The sequence below is a fragment of the Diabrotica virgifera genome, chromosome 1 (genome assembly GCF_917563875.1).
Source record: "Diabrotica virgifera virgifera chromosome 1, PGI_DIABVI_V3a".
Classification (NCBI taxonomy): domain Eukaryota; kingdom Metazoa; phylum Arthropoda; class Insecta; order Coleoptera; family Chrysomelidae; genus Diabrotica; species Diabrotica virgifera.
The window spans coordinates 160,472,193-160,498,846 of NC_065443.1; the positions used below are offsets into that span (position 1 = coordinate 160,472,193).

The following is a 26,654-nucleotide window of genomic DNA, read 5'->3' on the forward strand; positions in this document are numbered from 1 at the left end:
CACTAATATTATTAGATAAAGTATTTAAAATTTGTAACATATTATCTAGTTGGAAGCCATTAATTAAAAATTATCCTTATAAAACATGATTACGCTTCTCCATTATGATATTGGTATTCCTGATGCCAAAACCTGTATCAGAAGCGTGCAGTAGCTGTGATTGTGATAGTGCCTTCGTTACTAAACATAACCATAGTGGAATCAATGGGTCCCATAAAAATAGGCCCATGCCCTTGGCCCTTGATTGCGGTAATTTCAGTTTTGATATTGTTTTCATCAGGTATTTGAAAGTAACTGTTGTCTTCAAATATATCATTATATTCTTTAAAAAGTTACTATATTATCCTCGAATTTACAGATTTTTAAAACATCTAAACGCCTTGTTGCTCTGAGTCAAACAGGTCTTTTTTTGTAAATGCCTGCTTACAAATGGCTGAATCGATAAGTTATTTGCAGCTTATGAATCCCGTAGCGCATCCGGTTGAGCCTCTATCATATTGTTTAGAGCACAGTATTGGTAGATATGCTGGGCTGTACAAGATGTAACCAATTTTTTTACAAACTTGGAAGACAAGTAATTGGAAGATACTTGGTTGGATCCTGGAGATTCGATCTTGCTCCAAATATCCTGAATACAACTACTTAATATTCCCAATACTGATAAACCGATATGAATCTTGGACCCTAAGGTAAGCGGAAAAAAGACAGATAGATGCAACTAAAATGTACAAAAATGTTAGGAATTCCTTAGTCCGACCAAAGGACAAATAATTTAATTTTAAATGGGCTAAAGGTCAGCAAACGTCTTTCCTGAAAAGTCCACCTGCAACAATTAAAATACTTTGGACATTGTATGAGAGCAGACAGAAACACATGGAAAGACTTATTATCCAAGAAAAGGTAGTAGATCGAAGGTTGCAAGGAATATCCTCAACAAGTTCTTCTTTAAGTGCCATCTCCGCGACGAAGGTTGCCTTGAGCTGCAACCAAACCATTCGCTCAGGTTCTTCAACCATGAAACGCGTCATCTTCCTACGCTTGTCGTACCCTCTATTTTTTCTTGAATTATGAGTATCAAGAGGTTGATATTTCGCCTCTCATCACATGTCCGAGGTATTGCAATTTCCTTTCTTTTATTGAGTTTTCAATTTCCCTCTCTCTGCCTATTCTCCTTAACACTTCTATATTCGTGAATCTGTCTACCCATGAAATCCTTAACACTTTTCTAAATGTCCACATTTCAAATGCGTTTGCATTTCGATTTAATGTCCATGCTTCTGCTTCATAGTAAATCACACTGTGTACATAACATTTAATTATTCTTAGTCTTCCAATCTCAAATATTTGCTGCATAAAATCTTTTCATTTTTACGAAGTTGGTACGTGCTTGTCAATTCTCACTTTTATTTCTGCAGTATAATCGTTATTTTCTCTGATTGCCGTTCCCAAGTACGTAAATTTTTTAATCTCTTAATCTGCTGGCTGCCTAGCGTTAATATTGAGTTTGTATCGTTGTTCTTGCTAATTTTCATAAATTTGGTTTTTTGATGTTAAGAGAGTGGGCATTCTCCACTATATCTGATTATTTTGTTATTACTATTTCTAAGTCTTCCAAGTTGTCGGCTATTATGACTGTTCTTTGTCTACTGTGTCGTTTACCATCCGATCTCGGTTAACATCCAAGCATCTTTGAGTCAGCCCATTAAAAGAAAATAGTGCCTCTCTTGTGCCCACTCCATTCCAAATTCCAAACTGGGAATCACTAATATCCATCTCCAGCTTATCGTGTAATCAAAACAGCAGGCAATGAAAGCAGCGAGAATATCTGGTTTCCTGAGGGATATAATCTGGCGGAATAAATATATGAGCACCGAAAGCAAAAGCAAAGTCCGCATTTATAAGACATGTGTTAGACCCGTACTGACATACGCAGCTGAGACAAGGGCCGAGACAACAAAGACCAAACAGATAATGAGAACAACAGAGATGAAAACCCTAAGATCCATAAGAGGTATCACACTCAGAGATAGAGTACGAAACGAAGACACATTGAGAGAGCTAGGCGTTCAGGACGTAGTGAGATGGACAAGAGCGCGACGACGCATGTGGAGGGACCACGTAGATCGGATGGACCCTGAACGTATGGCGCATTGGGCGAAAACACAGAAGCCCAACACCAAGCGACCCATAGGAAGACCCAAAAAACGATGGTACGAGAGTTGGAGCTCCGGATCGCAGCAAAGACTGTAACAGAAGAAACAGGACATAGTCCTATTACAAGAAGAAGAAGAAGAAGAAGAAGCTTATCGTGGAGAGAGAGAGAGAGAGAGAGAGAGAGAGAGAGAGAGAGAGAGAGAGAGAGAGAGAGAGAGAGACAGAGACAGAGACAGAGACAGAGACAGAGACAGAGACAGAGAGAGAGAGAGAGAGAGAGAGAGAGAGAGAGAGAGAGAGAGAGAGATCCTGCCTCTAGTCTTGGGACAATCTTTTAAAGAAATCGGTGTAATTTAATTTAAAAACATATATTAATCATAAAGTAACTATTAATTTGGTTCTACTTTCCATTGTTTTTAATGAGCTATTCTATCTTAAAATAAATATTATTATTGGTTATTCCAGATATCTGAAAAATAAAAAAATATTTACTTTTGCTAACATATTTTAACCAGAGACAATTGCTGCTTCCTAGAGATTAGATAGTTAAGGTCAAAATATTTGAACTACTTTCATACCTAAAAAGACATTAAAGTTATCAAATGTGTTCCAATGTCTCAGAGGCGATACAATTTTATTTAAGATATTATTTCAACCATCACACAAAAAATTAAAAATATTTATACAATTTTTGTGTATAACTTATAACATTGTTATTATTAATCAAACATCAGGTATGTACTAAAATTATTTTTAAACCATGAACACATTACTTAATAATATTAAGCTTTTGTTTCTTAATTTTGAAAAATTATAAAGTAATTCTTTGGAAATTAACAGCATTAAAATGTAAATAAGATAAAATAAACTTTTAATCGTATTTGAGTTAAAAAATTGAATAAAAATGGCTTACAACTTGGAAAACGAAACTCAAAAAATGAGTTTAGTTTGTGGTTTACCAGAGGTACTTAAAACAATAAGATTCCACAAGTCAATTTCAAAACAAGTATCGAGCCACAGAAAACAAATTAATGTAATTAGGGACTCTCAGGGAACAGTCGCGATTATTTCTGTCACGTAAGCAGTCGCGCGATTAGATTAAATGTAACAATATGAATTTAAATACGAATTTAAAACAAATGTTTATTTTATAATAGTTTTATTTGCTTATGTTAAAAATATCTATTTCTAACAATTTTAAAGCTAATTGATTCTCACCAAAGCCATATTTGTACCTCCACAAAAAAAATTTAAAATATTTTTTTTTAATAAAAAAAAATACTTACGCATTACTACAATCTTCGTCAAGGCACTTACGAGTGGAAAGTTATGTTGAAAAATTTTTCATCCAGTTATCACAGAAAATGATAAAAATGTCAGATTTTCTTCCAACGGCGTGACTGCTCCCGGGTTAATTAACGAAAGTTCACTAATTTAGTTAGCCATTAAATTTTACCTATTGCCAAGAGGGTTGCTATGATTTGATATTGTCAAAATAAAGGATTATTTGTGTACAAAATAAATATTTTTCCACCTACCTCTACCGAAAATATACTTCTCCGGACCTGATTGTAGGGGGAAAAGTTGTACTTTTCCTCCCTAGGGAAGAAAATATTTTTCCTCCCTAGGGAGGAAAAGTAAAAGTGACGTCATGGTATTTCATTCATGAAATATAACTTATTAACGCCCTGTACAATATCTATTTTCTATTACGTAAGTATCTATACATTTTAACGTTTATTTATAAAACACCCTGTATTTTGCAGAATGGTAAAAAACAGTAAATTGTTATTTTGATTTAACAATGTTTACATTAATAATTTGACTTATATTTGACAGTTGTCAGTTATATTGTACCTAGCTGTTAGTTTTAATTTTAATAAATTTTGTTGGTTAGTTACATAAATAAATTAAGTATAAATGAAAAATGACTTGTTATTAATTTGAGGAAGGTGGAAAAACCATATGTATAACATGACAGTAAAGTGCCTTTTCCTCCCTTGAATGATTACAGCCCTCAGCTACGCGTCGGGCAAGTTACAGTACAATGACCGCTACCATCCAGTAAATTCTACCACGTGGAGTCAACACGAGTCTACCGCTTGAACATTCTGGACCTAATTGCGACGTATTGGACAGCAAGATCAGCAATTATAAAATTATAAAACACCATGTGAAAATCAATATTTTTCAGTCTGATTTTAAATTATTGAGTTGTCACTAAAATCTTTGTGTGTCGAAATAAAAGTTTTAATTGTGAAGTTTAGTTTTTAAAAAAGTGTTTTTCCAAAGAACATTCATAATTGGCGCAGAGTCAGTGCGGAAGTGGAAGAGTCTTTACAGATCCTCGTCACTTTTAAGTGTTTGTCCACTGTTCCAAGAACCAGCCCCAGGGAAACCATTGCAGAGTTCACCCGAGGGAATTAGCAGTTAGAAATAGAAGTTAGGAGCCTTCAGGAGCAAAGGAATGCACATCGGCATCGTCTTTATCCTGTAAGCGATTTTTATTATTACTTAGAATTAAGAAGATTAATTTTTGAAAGAGATATTAATAAATCAGACTCCTCTGAGTCCTTAGATTGAATCAGAGCTAGATTAAGAAGATAAAAACAAAGATTTGAATAAATTAATAGAAAGACTAAAATAATTTAGAAATATCTCCTCTAAGTCCTTAGATTGACTTTAGAGCCAGATTTAGAAATTTATTTAAAGAAAAATTTGAATAGCTTAATAAATACTATATATTAATAAACACTAGAGATTAATAGATAAATAATAAGCAGTTTAAGATTGATATATTTGAAATTACTATACGTATTTGACTATTGACTATATATATTGACATTTTTTAAATATGGCAGTTCCACAATTTGATGTGAAAAATTTATGCATTCTTCCAAATTTCGACGGAAACCCAAATGAATTACATGAATTTATTAAAGTTTCTACAATACTTCTAAACCATTATTATGATAGACTAAATGCAGCTAATATCCAAAATAAATTTTTGCTTCATGGTATTATAAGTAAATTAACAGGTAGAGCCAAAGAAGTTATATCTGTATATGGATGCGAAACTTTTGACGAAATAAAAAATGCATTAATTCAAAATTTTGGAGACCAAAGAGACGAAAATTCGCTTACAAGAGACTTAGTAAATTTAAGACAAGGAGCAACAGAATCTATCATGCATTTTTACGAAAAAATAATGGGACTTTTAAGCTGTATCAACAATTACTTAGAATTACATACTGTAAATGCCGACATTAAAAGAAGCAAACAGGAATTTTTCCGTCAACAAGCTCTTACAACATTTTTAGCAGGCCTACGAGAACCAATGGGCTCCGTTATCAGAGCAATGAGACCAGGAAGTTTAGCGACGGCGATACAATACGTACAGGAAGAAAATAATGTTAGATATCTTCAAAAAAATCAAATAAGTCAACCTTCAACATCAGGAAGAAGCGAAAATTATCAAGAACGCCGACCTCAGAGACAGCAAATGCCTTTACCTGTCCAAAAACCATTTTATCAACAGCAGAATTTTGCACCTCCACAATGGCAGCAACCAATCAGGCAATTCTACCCACAGAATCAGTTTCAACAACCCCATCGACAACAAAACTTCAACCAATTTAGACAAAATTCAAACCCTCCAGCATTCAGGACCCAGAACCAGTCAAATGTATGGGCACCCAAACCCGGACTGCCAAAGCAGCCTAGACCAACACCTATGAGTGGAATATCAGAAACCACAACCGGAGGCCGTCAAAAATTTACACCAAATTACCGAGCACAACCAAAATTCACCGTAGAAGAACTTTATAATATACAATGCCACGGAGATGAGCAAGAAGAGAATGCCGACTACAATGATTACTATGAACCCGAATACGACAATTTTCTACAAGATACATACGAAAATCAACCAACCGAATACGAAGAAAACGTAAATTTTCGAGAGGACCCACCAGAAGCAGCCGAAACGTAATTGAACTTCATTCATTTCCCGACAAGAAGGAGCTACCTTACATCGAAATTTCTGAGCCTTCTTTACGACTTTTAATCGATACAGGATCCACAAAGTCATTTCTTAATCCAGAAATAGCTTCTTCATATTTTCCAAATTATATAAAACACGAACCCTTCATCGTTACATCAATTTTTCAAAATTATTCCCAAAAATATTGTGCTGAAATTCCTTCATTTTCAGAATTTAATTCTGACAGCAAAATGAAATTTTATCTCTTCAAGTTTCACAAAACTTTCGATGGTCTTATTGGCCTCGATAATCTAAAACTTTTCGAAGCCCAATTAAACTTTCCTAAATCACTTCTAGTTACAAAAGATTCTACAATCCCTATCAAATATTATGAAACAAACAAAACACAATTTTATTCCATCCATTTGGAACCAAATTCAATTAGCCAAGTCAAAATTCCAGTCAAAGAAGAAAAAGGAACCATCATTATTCCAACTCAAAAAGTACAAGGCGTCGTAGTAAGAGAAGCCCTTACTAACGCCGAGAACCACCTCGCCTGGACCGAAATTGCCAACTTCACGTCAGAACCCATTCACCTTTCTCTTATGGAACCACTCGAAAGCCAGGAAATAGACATTCAAGATTTCCATATATATTCCATGGAAACAACCTCCGGACCAGACTACAGACAAGATATCGACGACTTAATTAAAACTGAACATCTTAACGAAGAAGAAGAGGATCAAGTTCGTCAACTATGCCGAAAATTCTCCGATATATTTCATCAACCAGACACTCCTCTCAGCTTTACTAACGAAGTTAAACACCACATCAAAACCAAGGATGAAGAGCCTGTATATACGAAATCATACCGGTATCCGTATGTGCACAAAGAAGAAGTAAAGAAACAAATCTCTTCAATGTTAGAGCAAGGGATCATTCGACCAAGCCAATCGCCATGGTCCTCGCCCATCTGGGTCGTGGCAAAGAAACCAGATTCATCCGGTAAAATAAAGTGGAGGATAGTGGTAGATTATAAAAAGGTCAACGAGAAGACAATTGACGACCGATACAGAATTCCTCACATTAGCGATATTTTGGACAAATTGGGAAGATGTCAATATTTTACGACCCTCGACTTAGCGAGCGGATTTCATCAAATCGAGATGGCTGAAGAAGACATTCCCAAAACAGCATTTAATGTGGAAAATGGACACTATGAATATTTAAGAATGCCATTTGGACTTAAGAACGCTCCGTCCACGTTCCAACGTATGATGGACAACGTATTGAAGGGACTTCAAGGAGAAATATGTCTCGTCTATATGGATGACGTAATAGTATACTCAACATCATTACAGGAACACATAGTAAATCTCACAAAAGTATTCCAACGATTAAGAGAAGCCCGACTAAAAATCCAAGTTGACAAATGCGAATTTTTAAAAAAGCAAGTTAATTTTCTGGGACACGTAGTCACACAACAAGGAATAAAACCGAATCCAGCGAAAATTGAAGCAATAGAAAAATATCCAATACCGAAAACAGCAAAAGAAATTAGAGGATTCCTTGGACTCTTGGGATATTACAGAAAGTTTATTCGAGACTTCGCAAAAATCACAAAACCTCTAACAAGATGCTTGAAAAAGGACGCAAAGATCGAACATACACCCGAATTCGTAGAATGCTTTGAAACATGCAGGAAATTATTAATGAATGAGCCTTTATTGCAATATCCAGATTTTTCCAAACCGTTTAACCTCACAACAGATGCCAGCAATTTTGCTATCGGAGCAGTACTTTCCCAAGGACCAGTTGGCAGTGATAAACCAATTGCCTTCGCTTCCAGGACACTAAATGAAACTGAGACCAAATACTCAACAATAGAAAAGGAAATGCTAGCAATGGTGTGGGCAACTAAGTATTTCCGACCCTACCTATTTGGAAGGAAATTTAAAATACTTTCAGACCACCGTCCCTTGCAATATCTATTTTCCCTAAAGGAACCCAATTCCAAACTAGTACGTTGGAGATTAAAATTAGAAGAATTTGACTACGAGGTAATTTACAAAAAAGGAAAAGCTAATACCAATGCCGACGCACTGTCTCGAATCGAAATTCACACAAAGGAAACTAAGGACATCGATTCACAAATTAAGGAAGTCTTTGACGACTTAGTAGACATGGAAGACGATGGATGGTCAACGACTAATAATCCAGATGCAGATCGAATAATCGACGAGATTGTAGAAGAAAAAGCAACAGAATTAATCCAAAAAAACATCCCAGAAGACACTGTTGAAAACGAAGATCAAAACATCCAAGAAGACACTGTTGAAAACGAAGATCAAAACATGGATGAAGACGGAAATGAAACAATACATACAGCAGTAGAAAACCCAATTCTTGGTATACCTATTTCGGAAAAACCACTTAACTTCTACAATAACCAAATTATAGTCAAAATCGTCAACTACAATCCACGACCTCCAGCAATTATACAAACCTTTCCGAATAAAAGACGTTACCATATCCAGCTATCGAAAGATCAGCTAAAAGCTGATACCATAAAAATTTTTAAGGAACACCTTAACCCGAAAAAGAAGTATGCAATTTTATTTGAAGCAGAAGAAGAAATTTTTGCAGAAATTTGCGAAATTATCAGAAAAACTTTTAAAAACAACGCATATGACTTAGTAAAATGTAATCTTTTATTGGAAGATGTTAACCTAGAAGAACAACAAAAGGAAATTATAAAAAACTATCATGAAGGTAAAACGAACCATAGAGGAATAGCTGAAACAGAAAGCCAAATAAGAAGAAAATATTACTGGCCTAATATGAAGAAAGACATAGAAGATATCATAAACTTCTGCGATATATGTCAAGAAAATAAATATGACAGACTTCCTCCCAAACCAAAATTTATGGTTACACCAACTCCCACTAAACCACTGGAAATAGTTCACATCGATTTATTCCAGGCTGATGGACAGAAGTTTCTAACCATAATAGACGCATTTTCGAAGTATGGACAAGCCTATCCAATAAATGGAGGAAACGCAATCAATGTACTCAACGCCCTACTAATTTTTATAACCCATCATGGACTCCCAACAATGATAGTAGCCGATAATGGTACGGAATTCAAAAATGGAGTGATACAAGAATTTGTAGACTCCCATAAAATCTCAATCCACTATACGACACCAGAGAATCCGCAATCCAACGGGATGATTGAGAGATTTCATTCTACATTAATCGAACATCTTCGAATCCTAAGGAACACCAAGGCAAAGCTCCCGATAAAAGAACAAATGCTATACGCTATAATTGGGTACAATAATTCCATACATTCCGCAACGAAGTTACGACCCATTGACATATTAAACGGCCATATCGACGCAAAAGATCCCTTTGACGTTGACATACAGAAAGTAATACTGAATAATTATATTCAGAATCATAGAGAGATAACAAAGGAATTATACAAGGAAGTAAACCAGCATATACAAGAGAATAAAAATAAAGTCATCGAAAATAGAAACAAATCGAGACAGGACCCTATTACGTATAAACCAAGCACAAAAATCTATACACGAAAAACAGTTACCAGAAATAAATTACTTCCGCGATATTCCGCAAAATATATAAAAAGAAATAACGAAGTGACTGTAAACACATCAAAAGCTACAGTTCACAAGAAAAATATAAAACATCAACCTAAGTCAAAAACTAATTCTGAACCTTCCCCACAGGATCACCCTGACGATGGGAGAAGAAGTGAAGATCAAGGACCTGAAAGACAACCCAGGAATAATTCCCCTCAACCTGGGACAAGCAAAGATTCATACTAGCACACACGATTTTGTACACTTTTTCAAACTACTACCAATAAAAGAAGAATTGGACAGAATTGAAACCCAGTACGATGCAGTGACCACAGCAATTCAAAATGGACTTAGCCATCCGTATTTTAGCAGTTTACAAAATTTTGACCAAGCTCTTAGATACCAATTGAAATCAGCTCAAGAAAAATTCTCAACAATTTACCCCTATAGCAGAACAAGAAGAGGGCTAATTAATGGACTAGGAAGCATTATCAAAGCAATTTCTGGAAATTTAGATCAAGATGACGCAGAAAAATACAACAATGCTATAGAAACCTTACAGACGAATCAGGAAAATCTTATAAATCATCTAAATCGTCACATTAGCCTGAACAAGAAGATTATAAAAGAGTTTAACGAAACTATCACATTACTAACACACAACCAAGAAATAATAGCAGACGAAGTAAATAATATCAGCACGAACCTCAATACATTTATTTTTGACTTCAATCATTATTTGCAAGCAAGGAATGTTCTGGACCAATTAAATTTGACCCTTCAAATTATACTTCAGTTACTTAATGACCTAGAAGAAGCCATTACATTTTCTCGTGTAAACACTCTCCATAACAGTGTGATCAAGAAAGACGAAATAAAATGGATAATCAATAAAATGCTAGAGCACCATAAGGCAGACCAGCTTGTGTACATCGAAGACGAAGACATCCTAAAGTACTACGACATCATCAAAGTAGACGCCTATTATTCAAACAATACTATTATATTTATCCTTCATTTTCCTGTCCTACATCCTAATTCCTTTACTTATTATCATTTATTTCCTATACCTACCGCAAATTCTACTACAATCATTCCTCCCGAGCCATATCTCCTCATAAGCGAAAAATCCTTTCAATATTTGGAAGAACCATGTGCCCGAATCGACACAAGATATCTTTGCCAAGAAGGAACAATGCTGGAAGCAACAAAAACTGACGACTGTATCAAACAAATCCTGCAGTTGAGCACCCAAGAAGCTTCTTGCCAATACACCCCCGTCCAAACTCGAGATGTCATCATACAAAGACTATCAGATGCCCACTATATAGGAATATTCCCCGAACCAACCAAAATTACAACTCGATGTTCTACGACAAAAATTTTAGGCCTAAAAGGAACTTATCTCATCAATCTTCCACCCAGATGTGAATTCAAGACCCCAATCCAGAGTTACATAAATTCAAGAACAACCATCCCAGAGGAACCACTAATGCTTCCCAAAATTAGGACCATAGATATTCAACCAGCGATTAAATTCAAACCATTAAGAATAGATCACATCCCCTTAGACAAACTGCATGAACTCTCTAAGGAAGAGGAACATCTAGAGACCATTAACCCGAAATTATGGAACCATAGCCATAACCATTTTTGGATGACTCCTTTATATATCTTAATTACAATAATCTGCCTCTATATATGTTACAGGTATAAAACAAATAACAAAAAGCCCAACTCTAGCGACGAAACTCCAGAAGAGGCCAACTCAACAGTTCTGTTCGTCCCTCACAAAACTTCTTCAGGGGATGGAGTAGTTACAGTACAATGACCGCTACCATCCAGTAAATTCTACCACGTGGAGTCAACACGAGTCTACCGCTTGAACATTCTGGACCTAATTGCGACGTATTGGACAGCAAGATCAGCAATTATAAAATTATAAAACACCATGTGAAAATCAATATTTTTCAGTCTGATTTTAAATTATTGAGTTGTCACTAAAATCTTTGTGTGTCGAAATAAAAGTTTTAATTGTGAAGTTTAGTTTTTAAAAAAGTGTTTTTCCAAAGAACATTCATAATTGGCAGTAAACTTCATTCTCGGGAGGAAAAGTAGCACTTTCCTCCCTTGTTATACAAATAGCTATTACATGTGCATCTTATTTTACAATATAGGCGTGTGTGTCTTTATTTCTTTACTTTTTTTATTATATCAGCTGCCCTGTAATGAAAGTTACATACGATGCTCGCCTTGATGCCGACTCTTTATTTAATACCAAAAACGAAACAGGTCGAATATATTAAAGACACACTTGTTCTGAAAAAAAAAAAACAACACGTTAATTTTTATTCGATGTAGAATAAATATATTTTTACCAGTATTTTAACGTATTAAGGTCATAATACAGTGATGAGCGCACTACAGGGTGTAACGAAAATACAGGTCATAAATGAAATCGCATATTCTGAGACCAAAAATAATTCGAATGAACCTAACTTACCTTAGTACAAATATGCACATAAAAAAAGTTACAGCCCTTTGAAGTTATAAAATGAAAATCGATTTTTTTGAATATATCGAAAGCCATTAGAGATTTTTTATTGAAAATGGACATGTGGCATTCTTATGACAGGAACATCTTAAAGAAAAACTATAGTGAAATTTGTGCATCCCATAAAAATTTTATGGGGGTTTTGTTCCCTTAAACCCCCCCCCCCCCCCAAACTTTTGTGTACGTCTCAATTAAATTATTATTGTGGTACCATTAGTTAAATTCAGTATTCTTAAAACTTTTTTGACTCTTAGTATTTTTTCGTTAAGGCAGTTTTTATCGAATTAAGGCTTATTTTTTTATATGTTTACATAAAAATTTTATGGGGGTTTTGTTCTTTTAAACGCCCCAAATGTTTGCGTACGTTCCAATTAAAATATTAGTGCAGTACCATTAGTTAAACACAGTATTTTTAAAACTTTTTTGCCTCTTTGTATTTTTTCGAGAAGGCACCTTTTATCGAGATGTGGCTTCTTTTTTAATACGGTTCAAAATATACCTAAAAATGTAAATCATACATAAATTTTCATATTATTACCAAGTCACCATAATCGTATTTAACCATATACAAATATGTGGTGGATTTGACAAATATTCAAAATATCCTGACTTTTCGAAAAAGTACTAAGAGCCAAAAAAGTTTTAAAAACATTGTGTTTAACTAATGGTACTACCATAATAATTTACTTGGAACGTACACAAAAGTTTGGGGGTGTTTAAAGAACAAAACCCCCATAAATTTTTTATGGGGTGTCCAAATTTCACTATAATTCTTTTTAAGATGCTACTGCCATAAGAATAACACATGTCCATTTTCAATAAAAAATATCTAATAGTTTTCGATATATTGGAAAAAATCGATTTTCATTTTGTAATTTCAAAGGATTGTAACTTTTTTTATGTGCACATTTGTACTAAGGTAAGTTAGGTTCAGTCAAACTATTTTTGGTCCCAGAATATGTGATTAAATTTATGACCTGTATTTTTGTTACACCCTGTATAATCCGGTAAAATAGCGCAAAAGATGGAAAATATAATTCATTGCGAAACAAAAAGAGATGAAACTAGTGGAGATGGAAATGATCGTTATAAACTTATAAATTAACATTACATTACATAATTTCGCAGCTTTAGACATATGAGACGAGTATGACAACTATCTCTGACAGTAGAATTTTATAAAATACTCCTGTCACAGACGTCTAAAGGTGGCAAACTATGTAATGTACTGTAATTTATATGGTTATAACGATCATGTCCACCTCCAGTAGTTTCATCTCTTTTTGTTTCGCAATGTATTGAGTTTTCCATCTTTTGCGCTATTTTGCCGTTTATAGGGCTTTTCATCGATTGTCATTTGTTTCGAGCTTCTGTCATATTATGTATAATCTGTGTATATTAATAATATACACAGATTATACAACATATGGCAGAAACTCGAAACAAATGACTGTAAATGAAAAGCCCTATTAGCGCTGTATATGCTCTGAGCTTCGCTGGTATCGCTCCTAGCGGATTACTAATGCAACTTTCACCGGTAATTTTTAAATTTATTATTTAGTTGTTATTGCTTAATATTTACAACGCAAAAAAGTAATTAAATTCTACAATTGGATATGGTAATTGAGTCAATACTCGCAATCTTTAGTTTGTATTTTTTATTAGTTGTTATGTAATCATGGGGCAACCGGTTTCGAGTCTTACAATATATGACTCATCATCAGGCCCAGTACAAAAAGTCTTCTCTATACAAACTACAAGCTAAAAAACACAAAACGAGAGACATGTACACATATATATATAAAACATGAAATAACAACTTTGTCTTGGTTTCAATCACATACAATAAAGCCAAGCAACTGTTTAGTATTGAACTCAACAGTCCATATCATGTAAAATGAGACATTATATCATTGGGAGCGACCAATCTGATGAAAAGTGCTTGGTATATAATTTGATATATATACTACCATCAATCCTTAACCTTTAATCCTTAACCAATCCATTAGGTTAAGGATTGATGGTAGTATATATATCAAATTATATACCAAGCACTTTTCATCAGATTGGTCGCTCCCAATGATATAATGTCTCATTTTACATGATATGGACTGTTGAGTTCAATACTAAACAGTTGCTTGGCTTTATTGTATGTGATTGAAACCAAGACAAAGTTGTTATTTCATGTTTTATATATATATGTGTACATGTCTCTCGTTTTGTGTTTTTTAGCTTGTAGTTTGTATAGAGAAGACTTTTTGTACTGGGCCTGATGATGAGTCATATATTGTAAGACTCGAAACCGGTTGCCCCATGATTACATAACAACTAATAAAAAATACAAACTAAAGATTGCGAGTATTGACTCAATTACCATATCCAATTGTATAATGGACTCGCATTGGCAACCCTTTCATCAATTAAATTCTAATTGATTTTTTTAAGATTTTGCTAATCATTTTGACGTTCTATTGAAGAAATATTAATTTCTTACTTCGGATACTTTCACAATTATCGTGTAGATGGCGCTAAGATTAATAGATTAATTTATAATTACATATTACGGAACATTAAAAAAACTTAAATTCAGTATTTAAAACGTAAGTATATTTAAGGTAAAAATATATACCACAGCTTTGACCAACTAATATTTTTTTTTAATTAATGTTTTTAATTTTAATTTTAAATTAATCACTTTGACATTTATGTCAAATTTCCAGTAAACGTTTACAGACTTGTCACTACTGGCGCTCGCGAATTTTTAAATATCCCCTCTACGTACGAGCTCACAGCGTATAGCACTGTGTAGTGATGAGCGCGCGAATAAACGGCAAAATAGCGCAAAAGATGGAAAACTCAATACATTGCGAAACAAAAAGGGATGAAACTAGCAGAGGTGGAAATGATCGTTATAAACTTATAAATTAACATTACATTACATAGTTTCCCACCTTTAGACGTCTGTGACAGGAGTATTTTATAAAAGTCTACTGTCACAGTGACAGTTGTCATACTCCTCTGATACGTCTAAAGTTGGGAAACTATGTAATGTAATGTTAATTTATACGTTTATAACGATCATTTCCATCGCCACTAGTTTCATCTCCTTTTGTTTCGTATTATTATGTTTTCCATCTTTTGCGCTATTTCGCCGGTTATTAGCGCTAGGCGAGTGGCATACCCCTAATTTGAGGCTTATAAATCGAAAAAGCGACCATGATAGTTGAATGGCAAATTTTGGTCATTATTTATATTTTCGAGGTCGGTGAATCCGAATATGAGGTTTACTTTTATCTAGAATTGGTGGAACATGTTTAAAACTGAAATTTTATGCAAAAATGCGAAAAATTAATTTTGATGATTTTTTATATTTACCTCACTATATCTTTGGTCGCTGTCAATATTTCCTTGTGAAAATTTTATTGTATCATTTTTCGAGTATTCAGATGACAACGAGATTTGTTCAAAATGTTTAAACAAATTCAAGACAATTCATGTTCAAGAGGGGTTGTTAATTTTTAAACATACATATATTGTCGTCAGATTTCGTTAGTTTCATGTTTACTTAAAAAAGTTGAGTGACAAACTTTTTAGTATATAATTTTAACCAACACAGCAATAAAACATAATTTAGGAGAAGTTTGCTGAAAAACTTCAAGTCAAAATAGGCAATAAGAAAAAAGTTATGTGACTTTATAGACGAGTGGCACTCTTCCAAAAAAACGCTTTTTTCTCGAGATATTGACCACGGTATGGTGAATGGCTAATTTTGGTCCCACTTTATGTTTTTGATGGTGCTGAAAACGAAATTAAGGTTTATTTTGAATTTTAGATGGAGGAACATTGCAATTTTACCCTAAAAATAAAAAAAATTAAATAACGTTTTTCTTTAATTAAAAGTTGCATTTTTTATTTTTCTATAAAACATTTTATTCTTTGTACCCAATATTTAAACATAAACTGAATTAAAAAGCTAAATTTAAAATTTTGTCCCTCAACTTTTGCGATTAAACGTTGAAATTCAGGAAGATGCACCTTTCACTTTAAACAATGCATAACTTTTATTCTAATGAGACAGAAATATTGAAACGGATACCGTTGTCTTCAGAAAGGTTACAAATATATACTATAAATTTCAGAAAAAAATATTAAAATGGAACAGAGTTATTAAACGCAAAAAATGTGATTTCATTTATTTTTTATTTTTAGGGTAAAATTACGATTTTTAGATGTGACTCCATTTTAGACTCCATGTGAAATTCAAAATAAACCTAATTTTCGTTTCCAGCACCATCAAAAACATAAAATATGACCAAAATTAGCCATTCACCAAACCGTGGTCATCACACCACACATTATCTCAGGAAATAAGCGTTTTTTGTGGTGCGCAGCTCGTCTATAAAATCACATAACTTTTTTCCTATTGCATATTTTGAATTAATATTTTCCAGAAAATTTTTCATTAATTTTATTGTTGTGTTGGTTAAAATTATAAGCTATAGTATATTACATACCTAGCGGGAAAGTACTCTATTTCAGCCGAGCGGCAAGGTAATTTACCGAGGTGCGAAGCCGAGGTAATTACCGAGGTAAACTACAGACGCGAGGCTAGAATGAGTTCCCGCTAGGTTTGTATACTATTTTACTCACAATCGGTTAGTAGTTTATGGATTTCTAATACTCACAATCTACCAATAATAATTTCGTTTCAAATATCTGTATCCATTTTCATTATGTGATAAGATGAATTATTTTAAGTAACCTGTGAGATCGTTGCTAGGTAACAAAACAAGTTTGTTGAATCTGCCATTTAGACGACACACGACGCCATTAATTGTGCATACAATCAAATTGTGTTTATTTTACAAAAATGTCTGATAGTGAATTTGAATGTACGCCACCAGAACTGCGGGTAGCTGCAGAGAGAGCTACTGAAGGAATAATTCCTGAAAAAAGCAGGGAGAGGTATGAAAACACCTATGAACTATACAGTAAATGGTACGTGGCTAAAGGTAACAGATGCTAGCCGGGAAAGCACTTTCCCGGCTAGCTGGGAAAGTAATAATAAGTCGCTTCCTGATTACTTCAAAGGTTAGAAATCCATAAATTACTAACCGATTGTGAGTAAAAAAGTTTGTCACATAACTTTTTTAAGTAAACATGAAACTAACGAAACCTGACGACAAAATGTTTAAAAATTAACAACTCATCTTCAAAGCTCGTTGTTATCTAAATACTTCAAGGATGACACAATAAACTTTAAATAAGAAAATACTTACACTCAAAGATCCAGGCAGCTGACTACTTTTTTAGTTATTGTAGACCTATAGGAACAAAACCTACCTGTTTCCTGCCTAAAGTTCTCGTCCGTTTTTTAATGATTAACAATTTAGTGCAAAAATCGCGATTTTTTCGATTTTTTGCACCTCATTCAAAAGCTAAACAGTTGACATAAAAGTGCAAAATTTCATTTTTTAGAAAATTGAAAAACCTTCAAAATGCCGGTTTCTGAAAGTTAAAAAGTTAATTTGTTGCTACGCAAACTGCAAAATAAGTGAAAATCGTTATTTGTTAATAATTTTTACTAAAACTATTTTACAACTTTAGGGTTTCACCCAAAGTTGTGTATTAGAGTACTTAACAAACCCTTAAAATTTGAGACCGATCCATTAATTAGTTTAAAAGTTATTGTATTTGTTTATCCCAGAGACCTTTATTTTGCAATAACATAAGACAGAAAATAATGAAGATAAGGAAATTCTGCGTATGTCAAATGAAAGTAGAAAAGTGATACTATTAAACTGTACTAAAAAAAGATAAAAAATTTTTTAATATAGTCAAAAATAGTAATGCCAAATTTTTGAAATTTTGTAGTTTATAAACATTTAGAACAACTTTAAAAATATTGTCCGTAGAAAAATCGTTTTACATATTCGAAAAGTTGGTATTCTACAGGAATTTTTAAAAATGTTGTTTAGTTGGTGACTAGTCGTGGTAAGTAAAGGGGGAGCTGGGAGCCGACAAATGCACGAATTCAAAAACTAAAAAAGACAACTTAAAACTACTATCATTTACTATATTTTGGGATCTACTGAATATATTTTGATCTTTTTTTTTAATTTGTATGTAATTTTTCTGTACCTTACAAATATGTAATTTGTCTATTTGCAATTTGACATTTATTAATTAATAAACAATCTAATTTGTTTAAACAATTTTTGAATAAATAATTTTTCCCCAAAAATACATGTTTTTAATCAATGTTTTTAACCATTGTTAATCATAGAAAAAGTTAAGTTTTACTTTAATAAATAAATTATCTTCAATAAATAATTATCTAATAAAAATAATTTATTTATTAAAGTGAACTTTAACGTTTTGACGTTTTGTATGATCATTAATGATACTATGATTAAAAAAATAGATTTTTGTAAAAAAATGTTTTTCCAAGAATTGTTTAAACAAATTATACTGATTATTAATTAATAAATTTATAAACAAATTGCATATTTGTAATATACGTAGAAATTACACACAAATTAAAAAAAGGAAGATGAAAATCCATTGAGTTGATCCGGAGATACAGAAAATTGTATTAAAAATGAATAACCATTTTCAATGTCGTTGCAATACGAAACTACAGACGCGCGATATTCTAGTCCAATCAGAGAGTGCCGCAAGCACCTCTACCGGTTTCGAAACTTATTAGTCTCTCATCAGGAGGCACATATGCTGCTCTCACTGATCCAACCAAAACAAACCCCGGCGTGCAGTCACGGATCGCAACGAACGAAATGGCATAGATGCCCTAGCGGCAACTGCTATCAAAAGTCTAAGTTTTCAGTCTAATGGCATATAAAGCAACATAATGCTACTCTACACCCCACCAGAATGAAAACAATGGGAACCTTCTCTGGTTACACCTCCGAGGCTTCTACAATTTGCAAGCCATACGGATGCCGAGACTAAGGAAGACGAGGGAATTTTACAATATATAATTCACGTCCCATCTGCTCAGCGCGGTAAAGTTCCAACGAGAATAGTTCCCTTTGTACTCCAAACAGAGTAAAGTAAATCAAAAATGAATAACCATTTTCAATGTCGTTGCAACACGAAACTACAGCCGCACGATATTCTCTGGATGTAACAGTGTGTAACTTGTCGGGTGGTTTACGCAATATTGTTTCCATCTTAATTTCTAGCTATTCTTTAAATTATATTTACTTATCGAAATGCATTCATGTAGCCCAATATCATTTGAAATTTCCTCGCCGCGCCGTTTAGACTACCGTCTTTCGCTAACTCATCTACTTTTTCGTTATTTTGGAGACCAATGTGCGCTTTAACCCAAGTAAAAAATATATTGAATTGTCTGCTCGTTAGGTCAGATATTAGTATTTTTAAGTCTACTATAAAGGGATTACTGCTTACATAATTTGCATCTAGTTGGCTAGAGAAACTTTTTAGGGCTGATAAAGAGTCAGACAGTATGTTTATTTTTTTGATATCATGGTTGTCTGCGTATTGGCATGCTTTTATAATAGCTATAGTTTCAGCGGAAAATATTGATGTCATGAGATTACGTTTGAATTTTTTTTCAACATTAAGTGCTGGTATATAAAAAGCACAGCCTACTCCATGTGTTTGTTTTGAAGCATCCGTGTACCTACACTTGTAATTATATGGTTAGGGTACCTAGCAGTATAATTCTTAAGGATGCATTTGCTAAGTAGCATATTGTCAGATTATACCGAAATTTCGATTTTTGAGATCTCTAAGGACTTAAAAAATTCGGATTTCGGTGGATTTTCAATAATGTTACTAATATTACAAGTATTTCGAAAAGCTGTGCATAAAGTGGGAGACAGCTTTATTGACCAATACTTTATTGTTAGATCGAAAGTGTTTAACATAGAAATTTTATGGATCAAAATCGGGTCTTTTATATATGACTTTAGAACAAACTTTTCCGCTAACATTTGTCTTCGTAGATCTAAAGGAGGTTCCAAAGCTTCCGCTCGCAAAGGTTCATTAGGGGTAGAGCACATAGCCCCCAAACATCCTACCGCGTGAGCTATCCGGCCCTCAAAAAAAAAAAGAAGAAAGCGAAGAAGATAACATGAATATACTTTTTTCAGATGATATATCTCGAATTGAGCTTTGCTTCTATTCATAATAATCTTCATATACACTCACGGGCACAAAAAAACGGGCACCCCAAAAAATTAGTCATTTTTAATGACTTGTATTTCCTAAACCTGACATCCGATTTAAGTATTTTTTTAATATGTTATAGCCGTATTCTTTATCAATATCGCTCTAATAATATTGTTGCTAGACAGATACACTGTCATTGTATAAAGGGTGTACGAATCATACTGTGTTTTTTTTTCTCAAACTTTGGAACACCCTGTGGAATGTTCTAGATTTTATAAAATACTGTAATTAAAACCTAACTATAGCCTCAGGTTTTCTTAACATTCTGTTTTTTGATTCATTCGCTTATATTGGATAATAAAAAAGTTAAGCACTTTAACAACTACCCCTGTTTTTCGTCAATACAGGGTGTTTTTATATAAGTACGGCAAACTTTAAGGGGTAATTCTGCATGATAAAATAATGACAGTTTGCTTTATAAACGTGTACCCGCAAATGCTTCGTTTCCGATATAGGGGGTGTTGAAATTTTTCTTACAAACTGACGATTTATTTATTGCTCTAAAACGGTTTGTGATATGCAAATGAAATTTGGTAGATTCTAAGAGATAGTTATTGCGCATTTTTTGGCATACCATTAAGAATTTTCTATTCACCATTGGCGTGCATACGGGATATATATAAATTATTTATACCCGTATGCACGCAAATGGTGAATATAAAATTCTTAGTTGTATGCCAAAAAAATGTGCAATAACTACCTCTTAAATCAACCAAATTTCATTTGCATATCACGAACCGTTTTAGAGCAATAAATAAATCGTCAGTTTGTAAGAACAATTTCAACACCCCCTATCTAGTTAACGAAGCATTTCCGGGCATACGTTTATAAAGCAAACTGTCATTATTTTATCATGCAGAATTACCCCTTAAAGTTTGCCGTACTTATTTAAAAACACCCTGTATTGACGAAAAACAGGGGTAGTTGTTAAAGTGCCTAACTTTTTTATTATCCAACATAAGCGGATCAATCAAAAAACAGAATGTTAAGAAAACCTGAGGCTAAAGCAGGGTTTTAATTTCAGTATTTTATAGAAGCTAGAACATTCCACAGGGTGTTCCAAAATTTGAGAAAAAAACACAGTTTGATTCGTACACCCTGTATATAATGACATTGTCTCTAGCAACAATACTATTACAGCGATATGTTAAAGAATAAGGCTATAACATATTAAATAAATATCTTAAATCGGATATCAGGTTTAGGAAATACAAGTCATTAAAAATGGCCCATTTTTTAGGGTGCCCGTTTTTTGTGCCGGTGAGTGTATTTACAATTTAAAAATGGTATATGGTAATCGTATAAAATGATTCTTGAAGAATAATACTCGAAATGAGAAAGAAAGAATGAAACTCGAAATTAATATGCTAACATGTAAAGTAGAGATTTTTATATCCTACATTATATTTAAATTTTATAACCTTCTACCCACTCTCCGTTTGACTCTGCTTTATTTCCTTATTTTCAAACTACAGTATCAGCTAACAACCTCTTTCTAACTAATCTTTTTTATTTTGTACATTCATTAAAAAGTGATTATGTGCGATGTTTGCTTTTTTTAATATTCAAAAATTTCTTTTCAGATATTTTAGGTCATGATTGGAATTGGAGTTATTATTCTCTTATTTACTTTCATTTACTTTTATTGGTTATCATGGATAAATACAAAATACATGCGAAAAATTCCAGGTCCTAAGCCAAATATATTTTTTGGAAATTTATTGATATTTGCCTTCGTACCATCTTACAGTAAGTGCATGTATCAATTTGAGGTAAATTATAAATACAATGCGCTGGAATAAGTCTTACCCCCGCCCCTTATTAACTTATTTATTTTTAGCACATAAGCAAAACGCTCCGACAGGTCGATTTTTAAAATAATGGTAGTATGTTATGTCATCAATGTTTTGAACTTTACTCGATCCCTCTTCAGGTGACAGGCACAACTTTGATTTTTTTAAATGGGAAAGTACATCATGTGACACCTCATTTAAAAGCTATTGAAATACTGACTACGGAAGTGTATAATACTTTAATCCTTTTTAAGGGCGTAGGCGCAAAATTTCGTTCGAATTAATTTTAAACGCATTTATTATTTTCGAATCCTGCGAAAACTAATAAATATTTTTTAAAAATTTAAACGCAGAATGAAAGAATCGCGTAAAGTTCGAAACATTAATGCTGTAATATACTCTGATTATTTTAAAAATTGACCTGTCCGAGCGTTTTGCTTATGCACTAAAAATAAATAAGTTAATAAGGGGGGTAACACTTATTCCAGCGCACTGTATAAAAAATGATTTTTTATTACTGTATTTAACAAAACTATAAATAATTATAAATAAAAAGCTTTATAGAAAATATTGCAATATGATCGACGTAACCGAATATTCAGAAACAAAGATTGACTAATATGTTCTATTTACGTTTTTTATTGTTGTTGATTGATTTTCGGTTTTATTCTTTATAATTTATGATTCTTTTCGATTTAAATATCGAAGTACGAAAGGAGCGGTGGAAGAAATCGTGAGAGAATGGAAGGGAGAGGAACAAGAAAATACATAAATGTTACTATACTGACAGGAAAAAGAAGTAAACATTAAGAAAACATACTACAATCTACCAGATGGCATAAATTTACTATATCCTTCCGAAATACAAATAACAAATAGGTAGAGGATCTAAGATGTACCTACCGCTGAGAATCTACTTAGCGACGAATAAATTAAAATGAAAATAGTAACAAAATTGAATTTTCAAATTTTTTAAAACATAGATATTTTTGATAATAGACAGGTTGAATCTGGGATATAATAGTTCCTACTTTTTATTCTCTAATCGAAATACTAATAATATGACTTGTTGTTCTCGTTGTGTATGATTAAACCATAATTCGATAATTCGTACAACCCATTAACAACTAATACTCTTTTGTAACTAGTGTGTGTGTGTGTGTGTGTGTGTGTGTGTGTGTGTGTGTGTGTGTGTGTGTGTGTGTGTGTGTGTGTGTGTGTGTGTGTGTGTGTGTGTGTGTGTGTGTGTGTGTGTGTGTGTGTGTGTGTGTGTGTGTGTGTGTGTGTGTGTGTGTGTGTGTGTGTGTGTGTGTGTGTGTGTGTGTGTGTGTGTGTGTGTGTGTGTGTGTGTGTGTGTGTGTGTGTGTGTGTGTGTGTGTGTGTGTGTGTGTGTGTGTGTGTGTGTGTGTGTGTGTGTGTGTGTGTGTGTGTGTGTGTGTGTGTGTGTGTGTGTGTGTGTGTGTGTGTGTGTGTGTGTGTGTGTGTGTGTGTGTGTGTGTGTGTGTGTGTGTGTGTGTGTGTGTGTGTGTGTGTGTGTGTGTGTGTGTGTGTGTGTGTGTGTGTGTGTGTGTGTGTGTGTGTGTGTGTGTGTGTGTGTGTGTGTGTGTGTGTGTGTGTGTGTGTGTGTGTGTGTGTGTGTGTGTGTGTGTGTGTGTGTGTGTGTGTGTGTGTGTGTGTGTGTGTGTGTGTGTGTGTGTGTGTGTGTGTGTGTGTGTGTGTGTGTGTGTGTGTGTGTGTGTGTGTGTGTGTGTGTGTGTGTGTGTGTGTGTGTGTGTGTGTGTGTGTGTGTGTGTGTGTGTGTGTGTGTGTGTGTGTGTGTGTGTGTGTGTGTGTGTGTGTGTGTGTGTGTGTGTGTGTGTGTGTGTGTGTGTGTGTGTGTGTGTGTGTGTGTGTGTGTGTGTGTGTGTGTGTGTGTGTGTGTGTGTGTGTGTGTGTGTGTGTGTGTGTGTGTGTGTGTGTGTGTGTGTGTGTGTGTGTGTGTGTGTGTGTGTGTGTGTGTGTGTGTGTGTGTGTGTGTGTGTGTGTGTGTGTGTGTGTGTGTGTGTGTGTGTGTGTGTGTGTGTGTGTGTGTGTGTGTGTGTGTGTGTGTGTGTGTGTGTGTGTGTGTGTGTGTGTGTGTGTGTGTGTGTGTGTGTGTGTGTGTGTGTGTGTGTGTGTGTGTGTGTGTGTGTGTGTGTGTGTGTGTGTGTGTGTGTGTGTGTGTGTGTGTGTGTGTGTGTGTGTGTGTGTGTGTGTGTGTGTGTGTGTGTGTGTGTGTGTGTGTGTGTGTGTGTGTGTGTGTGTGTGTGTGTGTGTGTGTGTGTGTGTGTGTGTGTGTGTGTGTGTGTGTGTGTGTGTGTGTGTGTGTGTGTGTGTGTGTGTGTGTGTGTGTGTGTGTGTGTGTGTGTGTGTGTGTGTGTGTGTGTGTGTGTGTGTGTGTGTGTGTGTGTGTGTGTGTGTGTGTGTGTGTGTGTGTGTGTGTGTGTGTGTGTGTGTGTGTGTGTGTGTGTGTGTGTGTGTGTGTGTGTGTGTGTGTGTGTGTGTGTGTGTGTGGTGTGTGTGTGTGTGTGTGTGTGTGTGTGTGTGTGTGTGTGTGTGTGTGTGTGTGTGTGTGTGTGTGTGTGGTGTGTGTGTGTGTGTGTGTGTGTGGTGTGTGTGTGTGTGTGTGTGTGTGTGTGTGTGTGTGTGTGTGTGTGTGTGTGTGTGTGTGTGTGTGTGTGTGTGTGTGTGTGTGTGTGTGTGTGTGTGTGTGTGTGTGTGTGTGTGTGTGTGTGTGTGTGTGTGTGTGTGTGTGTGTGTGTGTGTGTGTGTGTGTGTGTGTGTGTGTGTGTGTGTGTGTGTGTGTGTGTGTGTGTGTGTGTGTGTGTGTGTGTGTGTGTGTGTGTGTGTGTGTGTGTGTGTGTGTGTGTGTGTGTGTGTGTGTGTGTGTGTGTGTGTGTGTGTGTGTGTGTGTGTGTGTGTGTGTGTGTGTGTGTGTGTGTGTGTGTGTGTGTGTGTGTGTGTGTGTGTGTGTGTGTGTGTGTGTGTGTGTGTGTGTGTGTGTGTGTGTGTGTGTGTGTGTGTGTGTGTGTGTGTGTGTGTGTGTGGTGTGTGTGTGTGTGTGTGTGTGTGTGTGTGTGTGTGTGTGTGTGTGTGTGTGTGTGTGTGTGTGTGTGTGTGGTGTGTGTGTGTGTGTGTGTGTGTGTGTGTGTGTGTGTGTGTGTGTGTGTGTGTGTGTGTGTGTGTGTGTGTGTGTGTGTGTGTGTGTGTGTGTGTGTGTGTGTGTGTGTGTGTGTGTGTGTGTGTGTGTGTGTGTGTGTGTGTGTGTGTGTGTGTGTGTGTGTGGTGTGTGTGTGTGTGTGTGTGTGTGTGTGTGTGTGTGTGTGTGTGTGTGTGTGTGTGTGTGTGTGTGTGTGTGTGTGTGTGTGTGTGTGTGTGTGTGTGTGTGTGTGTGTGTGTGTGTGTGTGTGTGTGTGTGTGTGTGTGTGTGTGTGTGTGTGGTGTGTGTGTGTGTGTGTGTGTGTGTGTGTGTGTGTGTGTGTGTGGTGTGTGTGTGTGTGTGTGTGTGTGTGTGTGTGTGTGTGTGTGTGTGTGTGTGTGTGTGTGTGTGTGTGTGTGTGTGTGTGTGTGTGTGTGTGTGTGTGTGTGTGTGTGTGTGTGTGTGTGTGTGTGTGTGTGTGTGTGTGTGTGTGTGTGTGTGTGTGTGTGTGTGTGTGTGTGTGTGTGTGTGTGTGTGTGTGTGTGTGTGTGTGTGTGTGTGTGTGTGTGTGTGTGTGTGTGTGTGTGTGTGTGTGTGTGTGTGTGTGTGTGTGTGTGTGTGTGTGTGTGTGTGTGTGTGTGTGTGTGTGTGTGTGTGTGTGTGTGTGTGTGTGTGGTGTGTGTGTGTGTGTGTGTGTGTGTGTGTGTGTGTGTGTGTGTGTGTGTGTGTGTGTGTGTGTGTGTGTGTGTGTGTGTGTGTGTGTGTGTGTGTGTGTGTGTGTGTGTGTGTGTGTGTGTGTGTGTGTGTGTGTGTGTGTGTGTGTGTGTGTGTGTGTGTGTGTGTGTGTGTGTGTGTGTGTGTGTGTGTGTGTGTGTGTGTGTGTGTGTGTGTGTGTGTGTGTGTGTGTGTGTGTGTGTGTGTGTGTGTGTGTGTGTGTGTGTGTGTGTGTGTGTGTGTGTGTGTGTGTGTGTGTGTGTGTGTGTGTGTGTGTGTGTGTGTGTGTGTGTGTGTGTGTGTGTGTGTGTGTGTGTGTGTGTGTGTGTGTGTGTGTGTGTGTGTGTGTGTGTGTGTGTGTGTGTGTGTGTGTGTGTGTGTGTGTGTGTGTGTGTGTGTGTGTGTGTGGTGTGTGTGTGTGTGTGTGTGTGTGTGTGTGTGTGTGTGTGTGTGTGTGTGTGTGTGTGTGTGT

At 35.2% G+C, this 26,654-nt stretch overlaps 1 protein-coding gene across 1 annotated transcript in view; it reads left to right on the plus strand.

Annotated features, from left to right (window-relative positions):
• Positions 1-2,738: 2,738 nt before the first annotated feature.
• LOC114340916 (cytochrome P450 4C1-like) overlaps positions 2,739-26,654 on the plus strand; it is a 183,150-nt gene continuing 159,234 nt past the window's right edge. Inside the window, exons 1-2 of the mRNA XM_050645620.1 lie at positions 2,739-2,888; positions 22,102-22,267. Coding sequence (XP_050501577.1) covers positions 22,114-22,267 — 154 coding nt within the window. The 5' untranslated portion in view covers positions 2,739-2,888; positions 22,102-22,113. The remainder of the gene's footprint in view (positions 2,889-22,101; positions 22,268-26,654) is intronic.